Below are 19,286 nucleotides of genomic sequence, written 5' to 3'. Positions count from 1 at the left end.
AGCTCTTGGCCTGCTGATGGGAATTCCCCACTGGTGCCACTACTGTGCACGACCATCTCCAATTTGTTGTAGAATTCTGGACATGGCCACAGGTTGGGGATAGTTAGCCACGATTGTTGTTATAGACAACATATTGTCACACTTAAATATGGGCGGATTTTAAGAGTGGCGGATTCAATGAAAGGGGTAGGGGGTGGCCAGTTTATTTATTTTAAGAAGTCTGAAAGTGCCATTTTTGGTCATCTGAGGTGCCATAATCATAAACATAGACACTCTTCTATCAAATCCCTCCCTGGGCCTCTTTATTTCAAATTCCAGGCTCTGCCACTGGTATACAATGATCAGTTTTGTTAAATCATATAAAAAGCAAATGAGCTTTAGCACAAAAAAATGCATTTATTTTTTTTCTAAAGCAGATTTGACAAAAATTTACTGATGATAAAGTCTTTGGCATATTTTCATAATGTAAAAAACATACTTAATCATTAAGTTTTTAAGTTGTTTATTCCTGATATTACAAAACTGTTTTATATGTCCTGTTCTGTCGCAAAAAATCTATATACCTTACAATTTGTTACAATCTAATGGAATTATACACACTCCTATACATTTTCATATATACTGGAGATATAACTTTAGAGGCAAATTATGACTATATATATATATTTCTCTGAGTACTATGGTAAATAGTAAGAAATGAGTTATGGACATTATATAAATCCATAGACAACATTATCTTGCTTTGAAAGACAGCGAAAAAATTGTATTAATACATGATTAAAAGTTTAAGGAATGATAGGGAAGCTTTCTACTGCCATACTTTCTATTCCAACTTCATCGGCTCCTCGTACAATTCGAAAGTAGCCATTCTCCCCCCAGGTAGGCCCCCAACTATTCTTAACAGACCAGTAATTCAAGCCAGTTGTCGCATCAGTACCGTAGCCTACCACAAGGACCGCATGATTAGTGGTCTCAAATGGGTTGAATTTATCTTGTAGGCCTGTGTGTTGATAGATCCCATGTTTGTAGTTGAAGAAATCGTCCAACACTTCGAAGCCTACAGCTAGTGGGCCGTTTTTCAAGAGGGCGATACGCATCAATGCCTCGTTACATGCACCGTAGAAGCCACCCACGTATGAGTAATCGGCTGAGTAGTAACGCTGGCATTTGTTTGGGACACATTTGCCGTCTTTACCAGTGTACGATGAACAGGACTCCTCAACAACTCCAAAATCTTGGGCATACTTCCCCGCTATCAAGTAAGGAAAGCCTCCTGAACACCCTATATCAAAATATAACAATGATACTGTCAATATACTAAATTGTTAATTTAACAAAAATAATATAGATTTCAAATATTTACAATGATGAACACCAGCTTCTAGACTTCTTGGGCAAGTCAAATGACTGAACGGTAATGCAGGGGGCGCTGTTAACTACAGACTTAACATCGTCACTGAATAGAGTTGCTGATAGGCCCCGGGCTGGGTTGGTAGACCCACGTCTTCTCAGATAAATGCTTAAAATGGGAAATCTATTGTACACACCTGGCTTAGTGTGCAATTTGAAGAACCCACAGCATTTTTCGAAAGCAGCGGTTACCCCAATTCTATGTTTCAATTCACCCATTGTGGAATGATGAAACATGAAAACAACTACTGTATCTGTCTCTCAACGACTGCTACAGTAGTCACGGACCATGCAATATGCAATTCAGCGCACAGTGACAATGAGAGTTATGAGATATTTTCCTAGTGTTACCTTCTTTGCTGCAACCATTGGTACAGTTTGTTTGAATGATTGAGTGAGTTTTGGTATGATAACTATGGAAAGCTTAACGGTAAATTTTGGCTGACTAGGCACAAAAACGTACATTTCCAAATCATCATATTTTAATATTTTACAAGCGCACACACAATGTCAACAGCCTCTCCTAGCGCATGTTTTGTACGATCGAGAAAACTAAGTACATGTAATATATATTTTTTTATATACCGCATGCCGTAGTTCCCCGGGTATAATCCCACCCCTCCACCAATAAACGCGAAATTGGCCCGATTTTAGGGGGAGGGATTATACCCGGGGATTCCCGTGTGCATGAACAGAACGAAAATGACGATCGTTTTGTGAGGTGGCAGAAGCATTAGAACAATGTTACTGCCATAGGATTCAATGGCCTATCAAAAACTATATTCAGGTGAAGAAATCAGAGTTTACTCGAACGTCAAAGGGAAGAGAACACCCTAATTAGTAGGCCTATTAGCACCTAGCTAGAGAGGCCATATCTTGGTCTTACCTCGAGCTAGGCCAGAATTTGCCTAAACTTTCTTGACGTAATTTATTTTTTGCCTAGCAACAACCAATCCAACTATCACCATCGCATGTGGAGACCGTCCAATTGTAATGCATGATGTACAGCAAGTTATTTTTAGCAGCCAGAGTCTGTGTGGAACATGCAAGTCTTGATGCTGTGAATTGACGATCTGATAAGCCTACTGGGCGTGTCTCTTTAGGGACTGACAGCAGTGTTGCTTATTTTTAGCTGCAGAGCTTGTTTATTTTAGTGACAGTAAAAAACAAGAATTTCGGAATTATATTTTGTGAGCATTTGTTAAATTTGCCGACCTAGACATAGGCCATCTCACCTAAACTATACCCAGGGTCTTTGACCGGGAAATGCCTGTACGCGGAGTTGGGCGTAAAGTCGGGGGTGGGATTATACCGAAGGTGGGACGATACCCGAGGAAGTACGGTACATAGATTTTAGTAAACTGATGAAGCAGGCAATAACTTCAACCATCGCTCTTATGACATAGGTTTGAATGATAGTTCAAAAGTACTATCAATCTAAATGATAGTACTATTTTTGACGTCGCGATATGTAATCTCTAGGCCGCCACCAAAGAAGACACGACCTCTACGATGCCGAGAGAGATTGGCCTTTGATCGCATAGCCTCAGGAAGTAAGCCTATGTCTACTTGGTGTATAATCTTTTTATTATTATTTTTTTAGGTCTCGTACGATCTACTGTATGTATGAGTTATATTATAACAAACATTGACTGCTCTAGATTCGGGGAACGGTGAAATCTATATCACCTCGGTGATGTGGAAATCGTAGCCTATCTTCCTAGTAGGCTACGGTCTCCACTTCATCTCCAACAATAGATTTCACGGTTCCTCTCGTGAGAAGTCATTATTTGTATAATAGCACACTTACCCTGGGAGTACTCACTGCAGTCAACCACATCTTGCGGCGAGAAAACCTTACTGACGGTGTTATTTGTTTCGATCTTCAAGCGGGCCTCCAACATAGCCATCGAGGCAAACGCATAACAGCTGCCGCACTGTGCCTGGTTACGTACAGGTGTGACAAAGTTTTGACCAGCGACATTCCTCCAGTCAAACTCTGAAGGTAGTGTTTCAGCCAACTTCGCTACTTCCTGAGATACTTGAGCAGTCAATGGACGACTGAAATATTAATAATGATGATAATATTATTAATAATATAATAATAATAATATTTAATAATGCAATAATAATATATCTATTACAAAAAAATTACAAAAATAATAATAAAAATATTAATACTGTACTAGCAGTGTTTAAATTTCTCAATAGTACCGCAGAGAGGACCTTGCACTGCTTTGGTACAGTAAATCCCTGGATCGACAGCGAGACATTAGCTGTCAAGTTGCCTAACCCAAGCTTAGGCCTAGCAACTGATTTTACCCTTAAAAAACTATAAAAACTGTTGATTGTTGCTGTAGAAGAAGAATATATTGCTGTGGTAAAGCCATAGCGATCTACTAATTTATGGAATAAACTCCCGGATCATACTAAAACAAACTTTAAATCTATGACACTTTCAAATTTTAAGCATTCTATATTCAAATACATCTTAATTTAATCTGATTTTCTCTTACCTTGCATATCCATATTTATTATTTAAATATTTTATTTTCCTAAGTTTCTTCCTCTGTTCCTTTTAAATCTATTTTTCAATTTTTAGTTAAGTTAGTTGCTCTTTTTTGGTTATATATCTGCTTTTAAAAGTTTTCTAGTTAAGAACTGAACCTCTTTGGAAATCAGTACTATGTATTGAAAGTGAATATTCAGTATAAAAAAAGAATAATAAATACATAGCCGACAGCAACTATTTGCTGATGCAGCATTTTGAGGAAATTTGAACCCTGACTGCTATACTGTAACCTGTTGTATTGGATTGGATTGGATTGGATTGGATTTATTCGGTGTAAACACCAAGGATAGCCTACGAAAGTCTAGAAGAAGACTTATTTCCAGTGGGGTCCTTCTGGTGGTGATTGGGCAGTACACCGGGAGACAATCCCCTACTCTTTTCCAAAAGGTGTACTGCGTTCTTTAACGTGCACATGGGCCATAATGCACACGGGACCAACGGCTTAAATGTCTCATCCGAAAGACGGTGCGCTACCGTGTAACTTGTATTTCAGCCCTCTAGCTGAAACACAAGGAGAGGCAGCAATGGGAATTGAACTGGGGACCTAGAGGTCTCCACGGTTCAGCGCACACATAGTGGCTACCACCAGATTAGCCGACTGAGCTAAGCTGCACTCTCAATAGTAATAAGACGGAAGAACAGCCCACTCTGGCCAAGATTCAACCTCCGACAAACGCAAACATTACTTCAAACAGTAAACAACAATACAACGAAAGGGGACAAATACTGATCTGTTTATATATCAGAAAATACTATCATTATAGAGAAAAGTACATTTCAATACTTAATACGTTCAATACGTATTATACGTTCTTATCTGAAATCAATCAGTGAACCTTTCGTTTTTATGCTTTTGATTTCATTTCACAAAGACAAACCATAAAAGATGCACTTGAGGATGTTAGAGGCGGTAACGGAATGTGTAGAAATATGTGGATGACTTGACAACTGGTGAATGTATGTGTTTCCGCAGGACTTATTATCCGATAAATTATCAGAAAACGGCCATTTTGTTATTTTTTGCAGCGGAAGTGGGGCCCAAAAAATCCGAGAATCAGATAATTTATTGGAAAAAGCTCCAAATGCGAAAATAAATAACCTTTGATCAATGTCAAATCAAGGCCAGCATACAAAGAATTCATTTGGGTAGTTAGAAGGCTGTAGTTAGTAGGCCTATAGGTACTGGCCTAGGCTAATCAACTATACTTATTAAATATTTTTAAGCCTGAAAAGGCTGCGTTCGATGTTGACGATGCCCGCTGGGCTTTAGGCTAACTAGGCTACCTCTTGTTTATTGTACCGCAAGCACACCAAACACAGCTTTCAATTTTTTTACGTTGTCTGCTCACTCCCTCTGTAGTAGTACACTGAGACAACATTGCAACGATTTCGTTCTTGGCCTATGCCTATCCATCCAGTGTAAAAAAAGTGTCAGCAGCTAGCTCAACAAAACAGATGTTTTGGTGTTAAACACTTTGCATTGTTGTCGATAAGGCCTAAAAAAAAAAATGGTTTGTTTGCTGTCACATTGTAAATATTTAAGTGAAGGGGCGGGTGGAAAAAAGTTTTATTTTTATTATTTTTTTTTTTTAAAGAAAAATACCAAAACTGTCTTTATAAATGTTTGTAAATGTCATTAGGGGTGGGATAAAAAAGTTTTTTTTGTTTTTTTTTTTTTTTAAATGTACAGTATAAACTGAATATATTTCCCTGGTCAAGCTCACCAGCTTCATTTGATATTGGTCATGTCGGTATCTCAGCATATGTGTATGATTTTTTATTTAGTTTTTTGTGAAAGTTTGAATTTCAATAAAGAAATGAATGAACACAAATTTTCTTTAATTCATTTAAACATTTTTATTGTGAATATACAAGTGTACGTTGCCAAAGCCATCATATAAGCCTACAATCATATTACATATCCCTGCATTATTAATGACATGGGTGCGACTTTGGGCATTCTCGACCCTCCTTGTGGCATTCACCACAAATGGGCAAGACCACTTTGTATTTTATAACAAGTTCTTGCGGCCTTGATCCACCGTCTTCACCACAATAACGGCAGGTTAATGGGTTGCCAATTCCTCCAGAGTAGAAGGCAAATTATTAATACTACAAATCTTAAAATAAAAACTATTTCAGAAAGTGTCGTTGTCGAGCACATTTCCTCAGCATAGTTCAAACAAAAAATAATCAGAAAATAAAGCAACTTCTTCAGAATATTGCATATTGGAAAAAAAGACATTTCTTAAGCCAAAAAATATGATTACTGTACAAACTCAAAAAAACTACACATACCAAAGCAATGTTGTACCCATCAGTATCAGCAAGTGTAGCAGGTAGCGACAGGTCTCTCTTCTCCATTTCTTCAATTACAGCATTGAACATTTTTTCTCGGTGGTTCAACACCCTGCCTGTGAACAGATTTGTTTTTCTGACTTTAACATTGAAAAGGAAAAAAAGGGCACAAACTGAAAATATGGACCAGGCCTAGGCCGAATGTCAACCACCGTCGCTGTAACGAAAACGGTGAACACAGAAGTCTGTTCACCGTTCTCGTAAAATAAGAATTCTAGGCCTAGAGACACAGGCCTAAGGACAAGGCAATATGACCGGCCTAGGAAACAATGCAGGCCTAACCTAGGTCTATCACTAGACTACGCCTAGAGTACATTTTAACTCTTGGCCTAGGCCAAGTAAGTACGGCTACGACTACAGTACTTACTTGGAGGAGAGGAGGCGGTACCAGTGCGTTTAGGCTAGGCTAGGCCTAGGCTAGTTAGCCCGCGAAAGAAGGAAAGTATAAAACAATAAATGAAATAAACTAAAAATAAATAAATTTCTGTACTCACCATCAACACATTTCTTGGATGGTAGCGCTCTACGCCTACTACCTTCATACAATACAGAAAATGCATTTTGTTGTTCTCTGACTTCTGCTGCTGCTTCGGGTACAACAAATGCAGTTTTGGAGTAAAACTGCACATGCGACATAGATAAGGATTGCATGACATCAACAACTTCATCTGGCTCGACTTCGTGCCATGGTCCGTTTGAATCCTTGGCAATATGAACTTGGCAAACTCTATTCTAATCCTTGGCAAATCTTCAAATCGCAGTACCAGTTTTCAAAGACATAAACGCATCTGAGAACGTCAACGTCATCTTAAGACGTAAAAAAACTGATCTTACTTTTATTTTATCCAAAAATATGGTGCAAATCGCAACAACCGACATTGTGCAGCTGCAGCTACCTACCAACACACAACGAGCAGGCCTGACCACGCCACGAGTAGAGAAAAAGTTTACTGTTCCCCAGCGTAAAACGGACGTAGAGGGCGGGCTAAGAAGCCGATGGCAAAACATATTCGACTTTTTTTAACAAAAAAAAAAAAACATTTTAGCAACAAAAAAAAACCCCGCCCCTGATTTTTCGGATTTTAAGGGGCGGCGGATGACGGCAAACAAACAAGTTTTTTTTTTGGCCTAATATTGTGGGATAAAATATTTGAGGGAATTTTAAGATAGTTTATTGGAGAAATCATCGGAGAAATTGTAAGTGCTATGGAAACATGGCCTTAAATAGGGCACATAGTAATATTCAAAATTGTCTTAATTCATTAAGTACCATCAAATTAAACTTGAAATTGTTGGCACCAACATTTCATACAATACCTGTAACTGTAACGTTTAAATTGATTTAAAGTGAAAGATTTATAAATGAATGTCCCAATTCGGTGAAGTTTTTGATTGCTAACTGCAATGATACTTTTATTTAAATTTATTAATTTCCTATTTTACTTGGATATTTCAAATGTACATTTTGGATGCAGTGGGTTCTGTCTTTCATGGCCGACTAAAACTTGTTCGCAGTCACGTTAGAAAGGGACATGTTTGAAAATGGCGGCAATATTTATTGAAGTCGAAAATATTCATTAGATAATTTGTCAAATTCTCAAAGTCACTAAACAGGAAATTTAGTTTTAAATACTGCGATGCCCTCAGATATGAAACAGAAAGTCTCCTGAATAAACTGTTTTTTTCATAATTTATTTTACAGGCCTAAAGTAAAAATATATGTCTATTTCTGTTTTTAACTGTTCATTGTTCATTCCAGACAATTACTTTATCTTATATACTGCTGAGTCTTTTTGTATTTTTATGTTCATTCTAAGTCTAGGCTCCCCTGACAGCATATACAGTACAAAAATTCATTCAAGGATAATATGAACCATTATAACTGAATAACATCACCAGCTCTGGGCCTAGGACAGACATTAGGGGGGCACGGTCTAGAGGCAAAGTCTGGTGGAGTCTAGGGTCATAACACCCCCCCCCCCAAATCTAGAGAATGCAGCCAAAATGGTTTGTAGGTGACCTGGGATTATGCCCCAAAATATTTCTGTTTGAAAAAGTAATTTTTTTTTTTTTGGTCTGACATCACAAGGCCAAAGAAAAGAGTTGCTTAGCATGTCGAAATAAAAAACTTAGCTCCCTTTAGCGTGTGACTGCAATAAAAATTTAAACAGGCTCATTTTAAAATTTGCTGTGTGTAGTTAGATATACTAATGTACATACCTAGCTTTCGAAGTACTGCCTCCAGCACGGTTTTTCATTTGTTCCAGCGTGTACTTCTCATGTTCTGGATACAACCCAGCAGTCCATGATGATTGGGCCGAATTAATCTTCTTAACGAACTCCAAGTTATTTCTATAGAATGTTTTCTTCTCACTATTGTTTAAAATAAAATTTTCATATTAATATATGTCTTGGTTGTAACCAACATCATCACTGTATTCATAATAATCAAGATTATTTTTGGAGTTTTTTTTTTTATGAACATTTCTGCAACAATGAGTGATAGAAATAAGATAAGACAATACCAAAAAAGCATTTTGTGTAGGATTGTCCAAAAAGGAAATTAAAATACTGTAAACTAAAACTCATATAAAAAAAAATAATTTAAGAAATAAATATTTATTTTTTTTATGAACATTTCTGCAACAATGAGTGATAGAAATAAGATAAGACAATACCAAAAAAGCATTTTGTGTAGGATTGTCCAAAAAGGAAATTAAAATACTGTAAACTAAAACTCATATAAAAAAAAATAATTTAAGAAATAAATATTTATATTTAAAAAAACGTTATAACATCCAATCAGAAGAATTTGTATAAGACTGGTGTAAAATAGCCACTGCCAAAAAAAAAAATGACTTTTATAAAGAATGTTTCATTCTGCTAGAGTGACGCTCCTTGGGACACTGCTGCTAAGGTTCCACTACTGCAATAGAGTAAATGCAGTGGCGGATCCGGGGAGGGGGGTTTACGGGGTTTAGACGAACCCCCTCTGTGAAGAAACGTAACAAAATACTACTGGGTCCTTGTTTACAAAAGGCATGCTAACCTCACATAGGCATATGTTGGCACATCGGACAAACTAGGCTTAGCCTAACTGACCTTCAATTAAATAAACTACACACGTTTTTAGTTCGACGACGTAATAATTTATGTACGAAAGTGCGTTCTTCAGGCACATCGGTTCATCGATACATGGAAGAAAAACCAAATATCTAACTACTCAATATTGTTGGAATATAATAATATATTGTCTATGTCTGATTTTTTTTGTCTATGTATAGGCCTAAAGAATTAGATAAAATTACCTGAACTATTTCAAGAGGGGAGGGGGGGGGGAAGAGCCTTGAATTTTGAAGAACTGAAAGGTCATTAAAAGACTCCTCAAAAGTCGGACCCCCTTTCATTTTGGGTTTTTTTTGGAAACATTTGCAACCCCCTCTCTCAAATCCTGGATCTGCCCCTGCAATGTACATAAACATATGTGTTTGTGGCACAACACATGGGTTTGTTGGACACGCACACATTCTTTGCCCTGTTCTGATTGGTCAGCTGAGACCGATACTCCGGAAAAATCAATTGTTGGCTAAAGATTTGCGTAATGGGGGCCAACGCCTGTCTTGGAAGTTAGTAGCGGCGGTACTTACGGAGTTGCGATAGTTTCCTCTTTCTTGCCTACATAGCAAGCCCAATCCTTGCCATCAATATTATGTACCCAGCCCGGTAAGGTTTCATTGCAGAAGCTCTGCGTCTTGCCAGCCTTGTCCGTTATATACTTTGAGAATGCAAAATATTTCTTGTTGTTTAAGGCGACCTCAAAGCCTTGGTTATAGATCAACGTCCAGTGACCCTTGTGGCCGTAGTCGAGGTCAACTGCTACGTCTGGAAAAAGCAGCTCAACAGACACATCTTTCACTTTTTCAGCTGAATTGCAACAAACAAAATAAGTCATTATGAGTTAAAGGAAAGAAAAAAAAAGAAAAAAAAGTAAATATAAGAAAGAAAAAGGAATGAAAATAACAAATTATAAGAAAGAAAAAGAAAGGTTATTCAAAGCAACTTAAGAAATGGTAAAAAGAAAGAAAAGGACAAGAAAGAAAGAATCAGGATACGAAAGAAACGATAAGATAAGATAAAATTAGATATATATGAAAAAGCATAAGAAATGAAAAGGAAAGAAAAGAAATAAAGTAAATACAAGAAAAATCAAGGATACATAGGAAACAAAGAAAAAGAAGAAAGATAAGGAAATATTACAAAGGTAATTTAAAGCTAAAGAAATAATGCATAAGGCGGCATTTGAAAAAAGCGGAAAGAAAAGGAAAGGAAATTAAAAGGAAAATGAAGGCGAAAGAAAGAAAAGGTAGGTAAATAGGAATCACGGAAAGTTAAGGAAGCATAGAATGAAAGTAAAAGAAAGGATAAGTAATTAGACAGTTAGCTAATACTAAAATAGAAAACAAAAACAAAAACAATTAATGTGAAAGTGAAATATAAGATCAGCTAACATGGTTTTTTTTTTAGGGTCCTTGTGTTTTGCACAGTTGAAGCTTGTCAACTACTCTGGTAGTCAATGACAACCACTTGTTCTGTTGAGAACTTTATTATTTATTATTATTATCATTAAATCAATTGTATTCAACTCCCTTATAAATTGCCAAATATCACATGGAGTGGAGTTGAATAGCTTGGTGGGTAAAGATGCTTGCCTTCCAATCCCAGGGTCCTGGGTTCAATTCCTGTCACAGTAACAGGACTTTTTCTCGCGACCTGGCATTCCTTGGCCTTCGGCCTAAAAACAAAAGAGTAAAAGAAAACATCTAAAGAATATGTATTCCTAGGCTAGGGCCTACCCTAGATTCTGGCCTGTATTAATTACTGTACAGATATCATTATTATGCACTTGTCAATTGTAGTCCAGCCCCCCCACCCCCTGGGTCATAGCGGGGCACTGGCCGTTAGTGAGCCGGGACATACACATAGTTGTGTCCACGTAGTGCCAGAACGTACCTATAATTCACCCGTAGATGTAACTGGCATCAAAAGTGCCAGGAATGATGTAAGAGTAGCCGGGGTTTCTGATGTAGTGCTGTCAAATGATCTGACCCTACCTAGCAAGTCTCCTACACTTGGCATTCAGCAATTGCTGTGTGTTTGGTAATTAAAAAATCGCCTACCGGTACTCTAGGCTTACCATCATGGAACGGTATAAATTACATAACGAAATTTGAACCTCCACCACAGAACAACAGAGACCGAGGTGATGTGAGTGTGTTGAGTTAAAATTTGTGAACCGTGTATTTGACCTAGTTTGCATCAAGAAAAACACCAGCAGTGAGCCATGGCACAAAAAAATCTGTCTATCTATTACTTTACTTATTAATTTTCTTATTTAATTTCTGTTTTGATGATACTGAATAAATTATATCAATCAGTTAAATCACTCAATCAATTTTCTTTTTCCATGATCAATCAATTAGCACTTTTCCAAATTTCCATGAAAATCTGCCTAGTGATACGCATACGTACGTGCTTCTCTGATACAGGTGTAGGACCACCTTCAAATTGTTTTTGTCTTGCTCTGTATGTTTATCATGGTGCATTTTACCAGGTCAGACTACGCTGTCTGAAATATTTTCCGGGCGGTAGGTGGCGGGGACTTAGGTGGGATGTACGTTAAAACGATGCCCCGCATTCCTGGGAGGTGGCCGGGACTTTCACATGCACGCAACCGTTTTGTAAGTTACATTCCCGACTAAGTCCCCACAGCCCCGTGCCCGGGGGGCCGGTACAATTAAAGATCAAGTTCATTAAAATGTGCTAGCCCAGCCTAGCAGCAAGAGGGCACTTTACTTACCTGGATCTGTGCAATTTAAAGTGTTGTCAAATCCACCTTTACCCACAGAAAACTTCCATTTTCCCACTATATCATCGAACTTACAATCTGCTGGTGTGTCTGCGTTTACTACAGCCAAACAAAACAGAAAAACTTGCAGATGTAGAAATGTTAGACTGTACAAAACCTCCATCACGACTAAAATAATCGTCAACACGGCGGAGCTCGGAAGGACAAACAACTTAACAACATGTGTGTGTATTCTGCGTTATGACCGGTCACGGGATTTCAATTCAGATGTTAATTTTATCCCACATAAGAATAACTAATTAAAAATAGAAAATTCTTTAAATATTTACATAAATATGAAAGTAAATAAACGGTCGATTAGTGATTAAAATGGAAAACTATATTACTTTAAAATAGCTGTAAACATTTTAAATACTGAAATCATTTTTTCAGCTGATCTCAATCTGATTCATATCATCACATGATAGTACGGCTGCAGGAAGTACCTTTTTGTTGTACAGCCTTTGCTGCAATTGTTGTTCGGTATTGTAAAACGTAGGAACATTACAAACATGCTGTCGTTTTTTAGAGGGATTCTGGACTGGTTAAAAAGCCTTTTTTGGAAAGAGGAAATGGAATTGACGCTTGTCGGCCTCCAATATTCAGGAAAAACAACTTTCGTTAACGTTATTGCGGTAAGAAATCCTGGATTGACGATAAGCACAGGCTAGGCCAGCGATTTATCTGGCTGCTGGGAAACAACGTTATGATCCACAGCGAAATTACGCTGTTTACCCGGGATGAGGACAAGCCCACAAAACAGTCACTAACTCACAAGCCTAGGCTTAGGCTTAATAATTTTTATAGCTCAAGCATAGAGTCATTTCCATTAGATGATGGCTATAGACTAGGCCCCGATACATACGTTCTGATAATTCATTTTTCATCAATAAAACAAAAACATTTTTGAATAAATTGAATGATATAAAATAGCAACCCAAAACTAGCGTAAATTCAAATATATAAAAATACAGTCAAATTAATAAATAAAGACAGTTATCGCCATCGCGAGAGGACAGTTGGTGCCGGATAATTAATGATTAGCCAAACTGGTGCCTATCTTATGTTTTTGTTTTATTTTATATGTATAATTATTGTTGTTTATTCAGAGGGAATTATTAAAACAATATTTATTATTTGACTTTGTAATTTTAGTCTGGGAACTTTTGTGAGGACATGATCCCGACTGTAGGATTCAACATGCGTAAAGTGACCAAGGGGCATGTGACTATAAAGGTAAAGCTCATAAATCAACCAATATTTGCTTCTTGGATTACAGTTTGAAAAAAATCATGGGATGTGCATTGTCTTTATAACTCACTCAACCTTTGACCTCTGTTTGTCTTTGTAACTCACTCAACCTTTGACCTCTGTTTAAAAAGAGATGTTTATAATTTTTGCACATCCAGCAGACGTTCCGACCCCTGAAACTGAAAGTCTGGGAGAGTGGACGTGCACTAGTGAATTGTGCCCCTCCCACCCTAGAAATGTTTTTTTTCGTACATGCATTTTGAGTCTTAAGCTGTCAGCAACACTTTGTACACCGACGTCCTTTTGTTTCTAATTACCCACAATTCAATATTTAAGATGAAGATCTAATTTCTAAGTTTATAAATTACCAAGAAAATGTCTTTTATTGTAGTTATGGGATATTGGCGGCCAGCCCAGGTTCCGGAGTATGTGGGAACGATATTGTAGAGGCGTTAATTGTATAGTGTAAGTAAATATGCATTATGACATACGACAGAGAATTGTAAAAATAATTTTTTTAGTTTGACCGTGTTTTTGCCCTCCAAATTCCATGCTGATACAAATTCAAGGAAATCATACATCTTTTTTACACCAATCTTTTTTTCAAATAGATGTACCTACGGTATGCCAATAAAACTATTAAAATCCCTATCATAACCATTACTTGCTTACATATTCAAGAAAGATAACTTTAAATCATACTTCTTTTTCACCCCAGTAATTTTTCAAATACTGTAGGCTTTGCTATTATAAGACCACTAACATCCTTTGCCATAACCACTACTTACAATTCCTTAATCTGCAGGTACATGGTAGACGCAGCTGATCACGAAAAGTTGGAAGCTGCCAGGAATGAGCTACATAACCTCTTAGACAAACCACAGCTACAAGGAATACCAGTGAGTATAAATTAAAATTTTGTTTTCTTATTTTAGCAAATAGTTTTGCCAAAAAATCCAGATGGAGGAGGGGAAAAAAAATAAAATTGTATTGGGGAATGTAAACAGTGTAGTAATGGGATGGTTAAATGCTTTAAATTTATATTTAAAAACATCACTCTTAAGATGACTTTTAATAAATAGAGATATTTTTGTTGTTTTTTTGTTTTTAGGTACTTGTCCTCGGTAACAAGAAGGATTTAGATGACGCATTGGATGAGAAAGATTTGATTGAAAGGATGAACCTGTCAGCGATTCAAGACAGAGAGATTTGTTGTTACTCAATATCATGTAAAAACAAGGAAAATATTGGTAAGCTTACTACTGATTTTTTCATTGTTGGGTTGGATTGTCTTGTTTTTAAAGTTTAATTTAATTTTATTTTATTATTTAATCCAAATGCATCCAAAACCCTTTTCCCCAAAAAATTCCCCAGGGCGTTTATTCGAATAAATACGTAAAATGTAGCCAATAATGGTATAATTTGTGTTCTGTGTATGCTATTACGAAATATTGTAACATTTGGTATTTGTATGCATATTTGTATTTTCTCTGTTACAAAAATAAGACAGGAAGTGGCAAAATCAGGGGGAAAATTCTCCTCCCTGAATCAACCACTGCATTGGGATGGGAGGCTTAAGTTCATGAAAACCGAGCACAACGATGCATGCTGCATTGGAGTCTATAACACTATCTGCTAGGCTGGTATTACTCAACATGGATACTTGAATCAAAGGTCAAGTGGCATAGGTCTAATCATTATTTAAGTGCAGATTTACTTCCTGAAATTTATATTCTAATATTGAGCATTAAAATATACAGTACCAACAAGACTAATCTGATTATTTAAAGTGCAAGTGGAAGGTGCAGTGGTTGTGTTTAAGTCTCAACTTTGAGGTCGGAATTTCAAATCATGCTTGTACCGTTGGCCCCCTTCCCTGTTTTGCCACTGAAGTTTAAAATTTCAAAGCCTATCAATGTTATATTGAAGTAAGCGCTACTCACTTACTATTCTGAATTCTGGAGCTGCCACTGAAATGGGTAGCTGGTAGGTTGATGCGGCATTAAATAATTAGTCCATGTCTGCATTAAATTGCAAGCACGACTGGAATACTTCCAAGGACGGGGAGGAGGTTCCACTTGGTGCAGGGTTAAACTATTGATCCGATGACCAGGGATAATATTAATAACATCAGCAGCGCTTTGCATCCCTTGGTAAAAGGCGTGGAATATATCCTAATATTATTAATATTATTATTTTATTTATTTTATTTCAAACATCATCCAGCAGCTATAATAAGGTCAATTACAGGATTTAACTATTGATGATTTCTCTTTTAGATATTACATTGCAGTGGTTAATTAATCATTCAAAAACTGGAGGAAATTAGGCAAGAAACAGGTAGAGTCATTCCATAGTGGTCGAGCCGAATCCTACGTCGACCAGCAACAATTTTGTTAAAGTAACACATCGACGTTGGAAAGACAAGGCTCTGGTCAAGAGTAGTTGTACAGAAGAAAACACTTGTATATATTACCATCTTCTCAAATCGTCACGCCCAGCACACAAACGTGATGTGTACGAACTTAAAGGGACCTATCATCAGCAACAGAATCTGATGCGTTAGTTAATAAAAACATTATGTTCACCAGGTTTTATGTTGCATTCTTGTTTTGGAAGGTCTATCAGAGCAAACCAAACAAGTGCAAGAAGAAATTAAGGATATTCAAAAGCAAAAAATTCAACATGGTTGAAAATTTATTAAGTGAATTAATGTTGTGAGTGTTACTGTAGTAACTGATTAAATATTTATTGTATACCTAGAATTTTTTTTAATTGTTTTACTGGTATATGACAACTCGCAAATCGTCTGAACAAAAATCTTCCATCAGGTTCGCTTGCATAAAAAAAAAGTCCAAACCAGATGTTAATAGACCCTTGAAATTCCTTTGCAAGCACTGTAGCATAAGGCACTCCTAAGAACATTCTAGTCATGTTAATATTAAGTCCCTGATTACTTACTAAAATAGTAGGCAATAGCGCAGCGCACTAATTACACCTTTTAACGCGAGATGTATACACCTGCCGACGGTGATGTGAATGCGTCAATATTCTGAAAAAACTTTGTCCGATAATGATGTTCCTGATGCAAGTTTCAAAAGTATATGGAATTAACATATTAGTCTATGTCCCAAGGCAACAGATTCATCGCTGAGGGGGTAAAATGTCCTGATAGGGGAAACATCCACCACAGCCCCACCATGGCTGGAGTAAATTCTTAATATATGGACCTTGAGATACCCGGAAATGGCTGTAAAAATGCTTTTTCAAAGCAGTGTTTGACAAAATGGTTTGCTCCTTCCCTGTCAGTGTCGAGGCTTTCCGACATGGGGCCTGGACCAATTGCATGTTTATCTATGCTCAATGATTAAAATTCTACATTTCACTGGTACAAAACACTTGCATATGGATTCACTGTTTATTCTATTAATAGCTTGGCCTACTTCAAATAAATGATGCCACAGAAACTTTGGGTGTTTTTAGATTCAGTGCGCTGCGCTATTCAAAAGCAATTACAGATATAAACATTTAAATATCATTTATCCATAAACTTGGGGATTTATTGCATGCATTTTAATTTGTTTAATATGCCTGCATTTGTACTTAGGTAAAGTTTCGTACCATATACTAGAAAGTAAGTAATTTATTTAGGTTATGTGTATTAAGAATACATTTCTCTATATAAACACTCACAATAATTTGAAGACTGTATCGACGTATTTTCAATACATTTATATGCTTTCAAAAAGGTTAAAAGTAATTAGCAATCATTATGTAGAATAGGATCGTACATTTGTCTTGATTTAAATTCCTTCCCCTGTGACACGAAATTTATGCTGAGTGGGGTTAAGCTGTAGTTGTGTAGATGATATAATCAAAACATTTGTCATTGTGGGATTTAATGAAGGTAATCATAAGTAGTACCTGTATTTGGATTTAAAATCAGGTTTTACGCAAAGAGGAGTTAAAACAATGTAATAAATGTATTTAATTTATTAAGTTTTTATTAAAGTTTGGGCGAAATATAGCCAGCATTGGAAGCTCTTGACTGACAAAGCGTGTATCACGTCTGGTACTTGAAGAACTTATTAACATAACAGTATAAATAAGTCATTACCGTAATCAATGTCATGTTTTTTAGATTAAAATTCATTAAAAATAGATCACTATAACAAGTATAATTACAATACCAGTATTTTGGTAAACTTTAGATTTAGAAATTCCCAACTTACCCTTGCATATAAATATTATAATTCAGATGAAAAAATGTAATTGTATGATTAAGGGTGTTGCTGACTGTAATGTTAATTTCGTTTGTAGCTGTTGAGTACAGTATTTCTATGAAACCAGACAATACCAAGAATGTGTTTTTAGACTGAACTGAAAGCACTTGCAATTCAGATAGCATGCTAGCTGGTTGTAGTATCAATTATAAATTTTTCTATTCTTCAAAATAGTGAAAGAGAACCTACAGAAGTCGTTTCCAGTATGTATATATGAAAAATGAGAACACTTGAAAGTGTGTTAATTTCATACTTGTTTTTGATGTTTGATGCAAAATTTATTTCAAATATAGACTTATGAATATGGGATCAGATTTTGGGTTTTTTTTTCTTCTCTTGTACCTTACTGCATTCAACAAGGCACTGTATTAATACAATCATTTACTACTGAAATGAAGCTATTATCTTAAGATTGGCCCTACATTTGTTTGTGTTTTTAGCCAGCTAGGTTCAGTATTCAAAACCATAAAAAGCAGCAGAAAGTAGGAATTTCAACAATGAAACCGGTGCCATCTTATACGCCCGACATACAAAAATATTTTCAAAACTGAGGGTCATATACGTGGATCGTCTTATAGGCCAGTATATACAGTATTTCTCTGTGAACGTTGCTTGCATTTTTTCATCCACAATGCAAACATAAAATTTGAATGATTTATTATTATTAAAGCCCAATAAACTCACAAAAAGCAGTGAGAGACAGATCAATATAATCTGTTTCAACAGCCAAATTTACAAAATAAAAAATTGTATTTTTGGTTTAGCTTCAGCTGTTTATTGTCAAGGAAATATAAAGTGGCATGGTAGTGGCATAGTATATTTTAATATATTCAAATTGATGAAATTGGTGGTTGAATATTAACATTCCTAGTACAGTACCGTACTTAAAAAAATAAAATTTTTACTAAGAGAAAATTGACAACAAATAAGACAGGAAGCAAACTTCTATAGTAAGATAATTATTCAAAAAGTATAATAAAATATTAGTATCAAGTTATTGACTTAAGCAGCGTTTGATTTACCATCGCATTACAAACAAATGCAACGCAATTATTTGCCTAGAATTAACCACTCAGTCTTCAGCCAGGCCTGACTGTAAAAGAGGCTTGGTGCAAAAAAAGTCCCGAAAACTTTTTTAAAAACAGTCAAAGTCAAGTTGTTATCCAATGTTTTGGACCAAAAATTGCACAATGCTTTTTACATCGAGTTCACACATACAATGCTCCCTACATGTACATAAACCATTGTTTTTCTTAAATAGTTTTAGTGTTGAAAAAGACGCATCATTGAGACTTTCTTATTGAAAAGTGTCATTTCTTTCTTTAATAATCATTCATTATCACTGCAGAAAAAAATGCTATGCACAATCTTGGAATTGCTATATATATTCAATAATGCTTTTTACAAATTATCAGTGCCAGGTTGTAAATACAAGTGGTTTTCTAGCAAAAGATGCGTAGGCAGGTTGCACACTAAGGGTTGTTGCAGACTACAAAAAATTGCTGTC

The 19,286-nt window shown here is 36.2% G+C and overlaps 2 protein-coding genes across 2 annotated transcripts; one reads left to right on the top strand and one right to left on the bottom strand.

Annotated features, from left to right (window-relative positions):
- Nucleotides 1–371: 371 nt before the first annotated feature.
- LOC117120486 (dipeptidyl peptidase 1-like) lies at nt 372–12,464 on the bottom strand. Its single transcript, XM_033265502.1, has 5 exons — nt 12,198–12,464; nt 9,988–10,264; nt 8,561–8,713; nt 3,221–3,471; nt 372–1,282 (listed from the first exon to the last, which is right to left on the bottom strand). Exons 1-5 carry the CDS (start codon nt 12,367–12,369, stop codon nt 786–788), a joined length of 1,350 nt encoding a protein of 449 aa, XP_033121393.1. The 5' UTR covers nt 12,370–12,464; the 3' UTR covers nt 372–785.
- A 293-nt stretch (nt 12,465–12,757) lies between these two features.
- On the top strand, nt 12,758–18,088 carry LOC117120487 (ADP-ribosylation factor-like protein 8B). The gene is made up of 6 exons (XM_033265503.1): nt 12,758–12,880; nt 13,401–13,481; nt 13,888–13,961; nt 14,302–14,395; nt 14,608–14,746; nt 15,776–18,088. The coding sequence occupies exons 1-6, from the start codon at nt 12,758–12,760 to the stop codon at nt 15,823–15,825; spliced, it is 561 nt and encodes a 186-aa protein (XP_033121394.1). The 3' UTR covers nt 15,826–18,088.
- Nucleotides 18,089–19,286: the final 1,198 nt, after the last annotated feature.

This window comes from Anneissia japonica, unplaced genomic scaffold (genome assembly GCF_011630105.1).
Source record: "Anneissia japonica isolate Jap-2015-1 unplaced genomic scaffold, ASM1163010v1 scaffold1698_len283567_cov170, whole genome shotgun sequence".
Taxonomy (NCBI): Eukaryota; Metazoa; Echinodermata; class Crinoidea; order Comatulida; family Comatulidae; genus Anneissia; species Anneissia japonica.
This window is presented reverse-complemented; position numbering and strand designations above follow the sequence as displayed.

Bases quoted from the DNA above. Each gene is read 5' to 3' on its own strand.
- LOC117120487 (XM_033265503.1), top strand. From the start codon at position 12,758: ATGCTGTCGTTTTTTAGAGGGATTCTGGACTGGTTAAAAAGCCTTTTT. The intron at 13,482-13,887 runs GTAAAGCTCATA...CTTTTATTGTAG, and splicing joins AGGGGCATGTGACTATAAAG to TTATGGGATATTGGCGGCCA. The intron at 13,962-14,301 runs GTAAGTAAATAT...CTTAATCTGCAG, and splicing joins AGAGGCGTTAATTGTATAGT to GTACATGGTAGACGCAGCTG.
- LOC117120486 (XM_033265502.1), bottom strand. From the start codon at position 12,369: ATGGAGGTTTTGTACAGTCTAACATTTCTACATCTGCAAGTTTTTCTG. The intron at 10,265-12,197 runs GTAAGTAAAGTG...GTTGCAATTCAG, and splicing joins TTTAAATTGCACAGATCCAG to CTGAAAAAGTGAAAGATGTG. The intron at 3,472-8,560 runs GTATGTACATTA...TTAATATTTCAG, and splicing joins GGCAGTACTTCGAAAGCTAG to TCGTCCATTGACTGCTCAAG.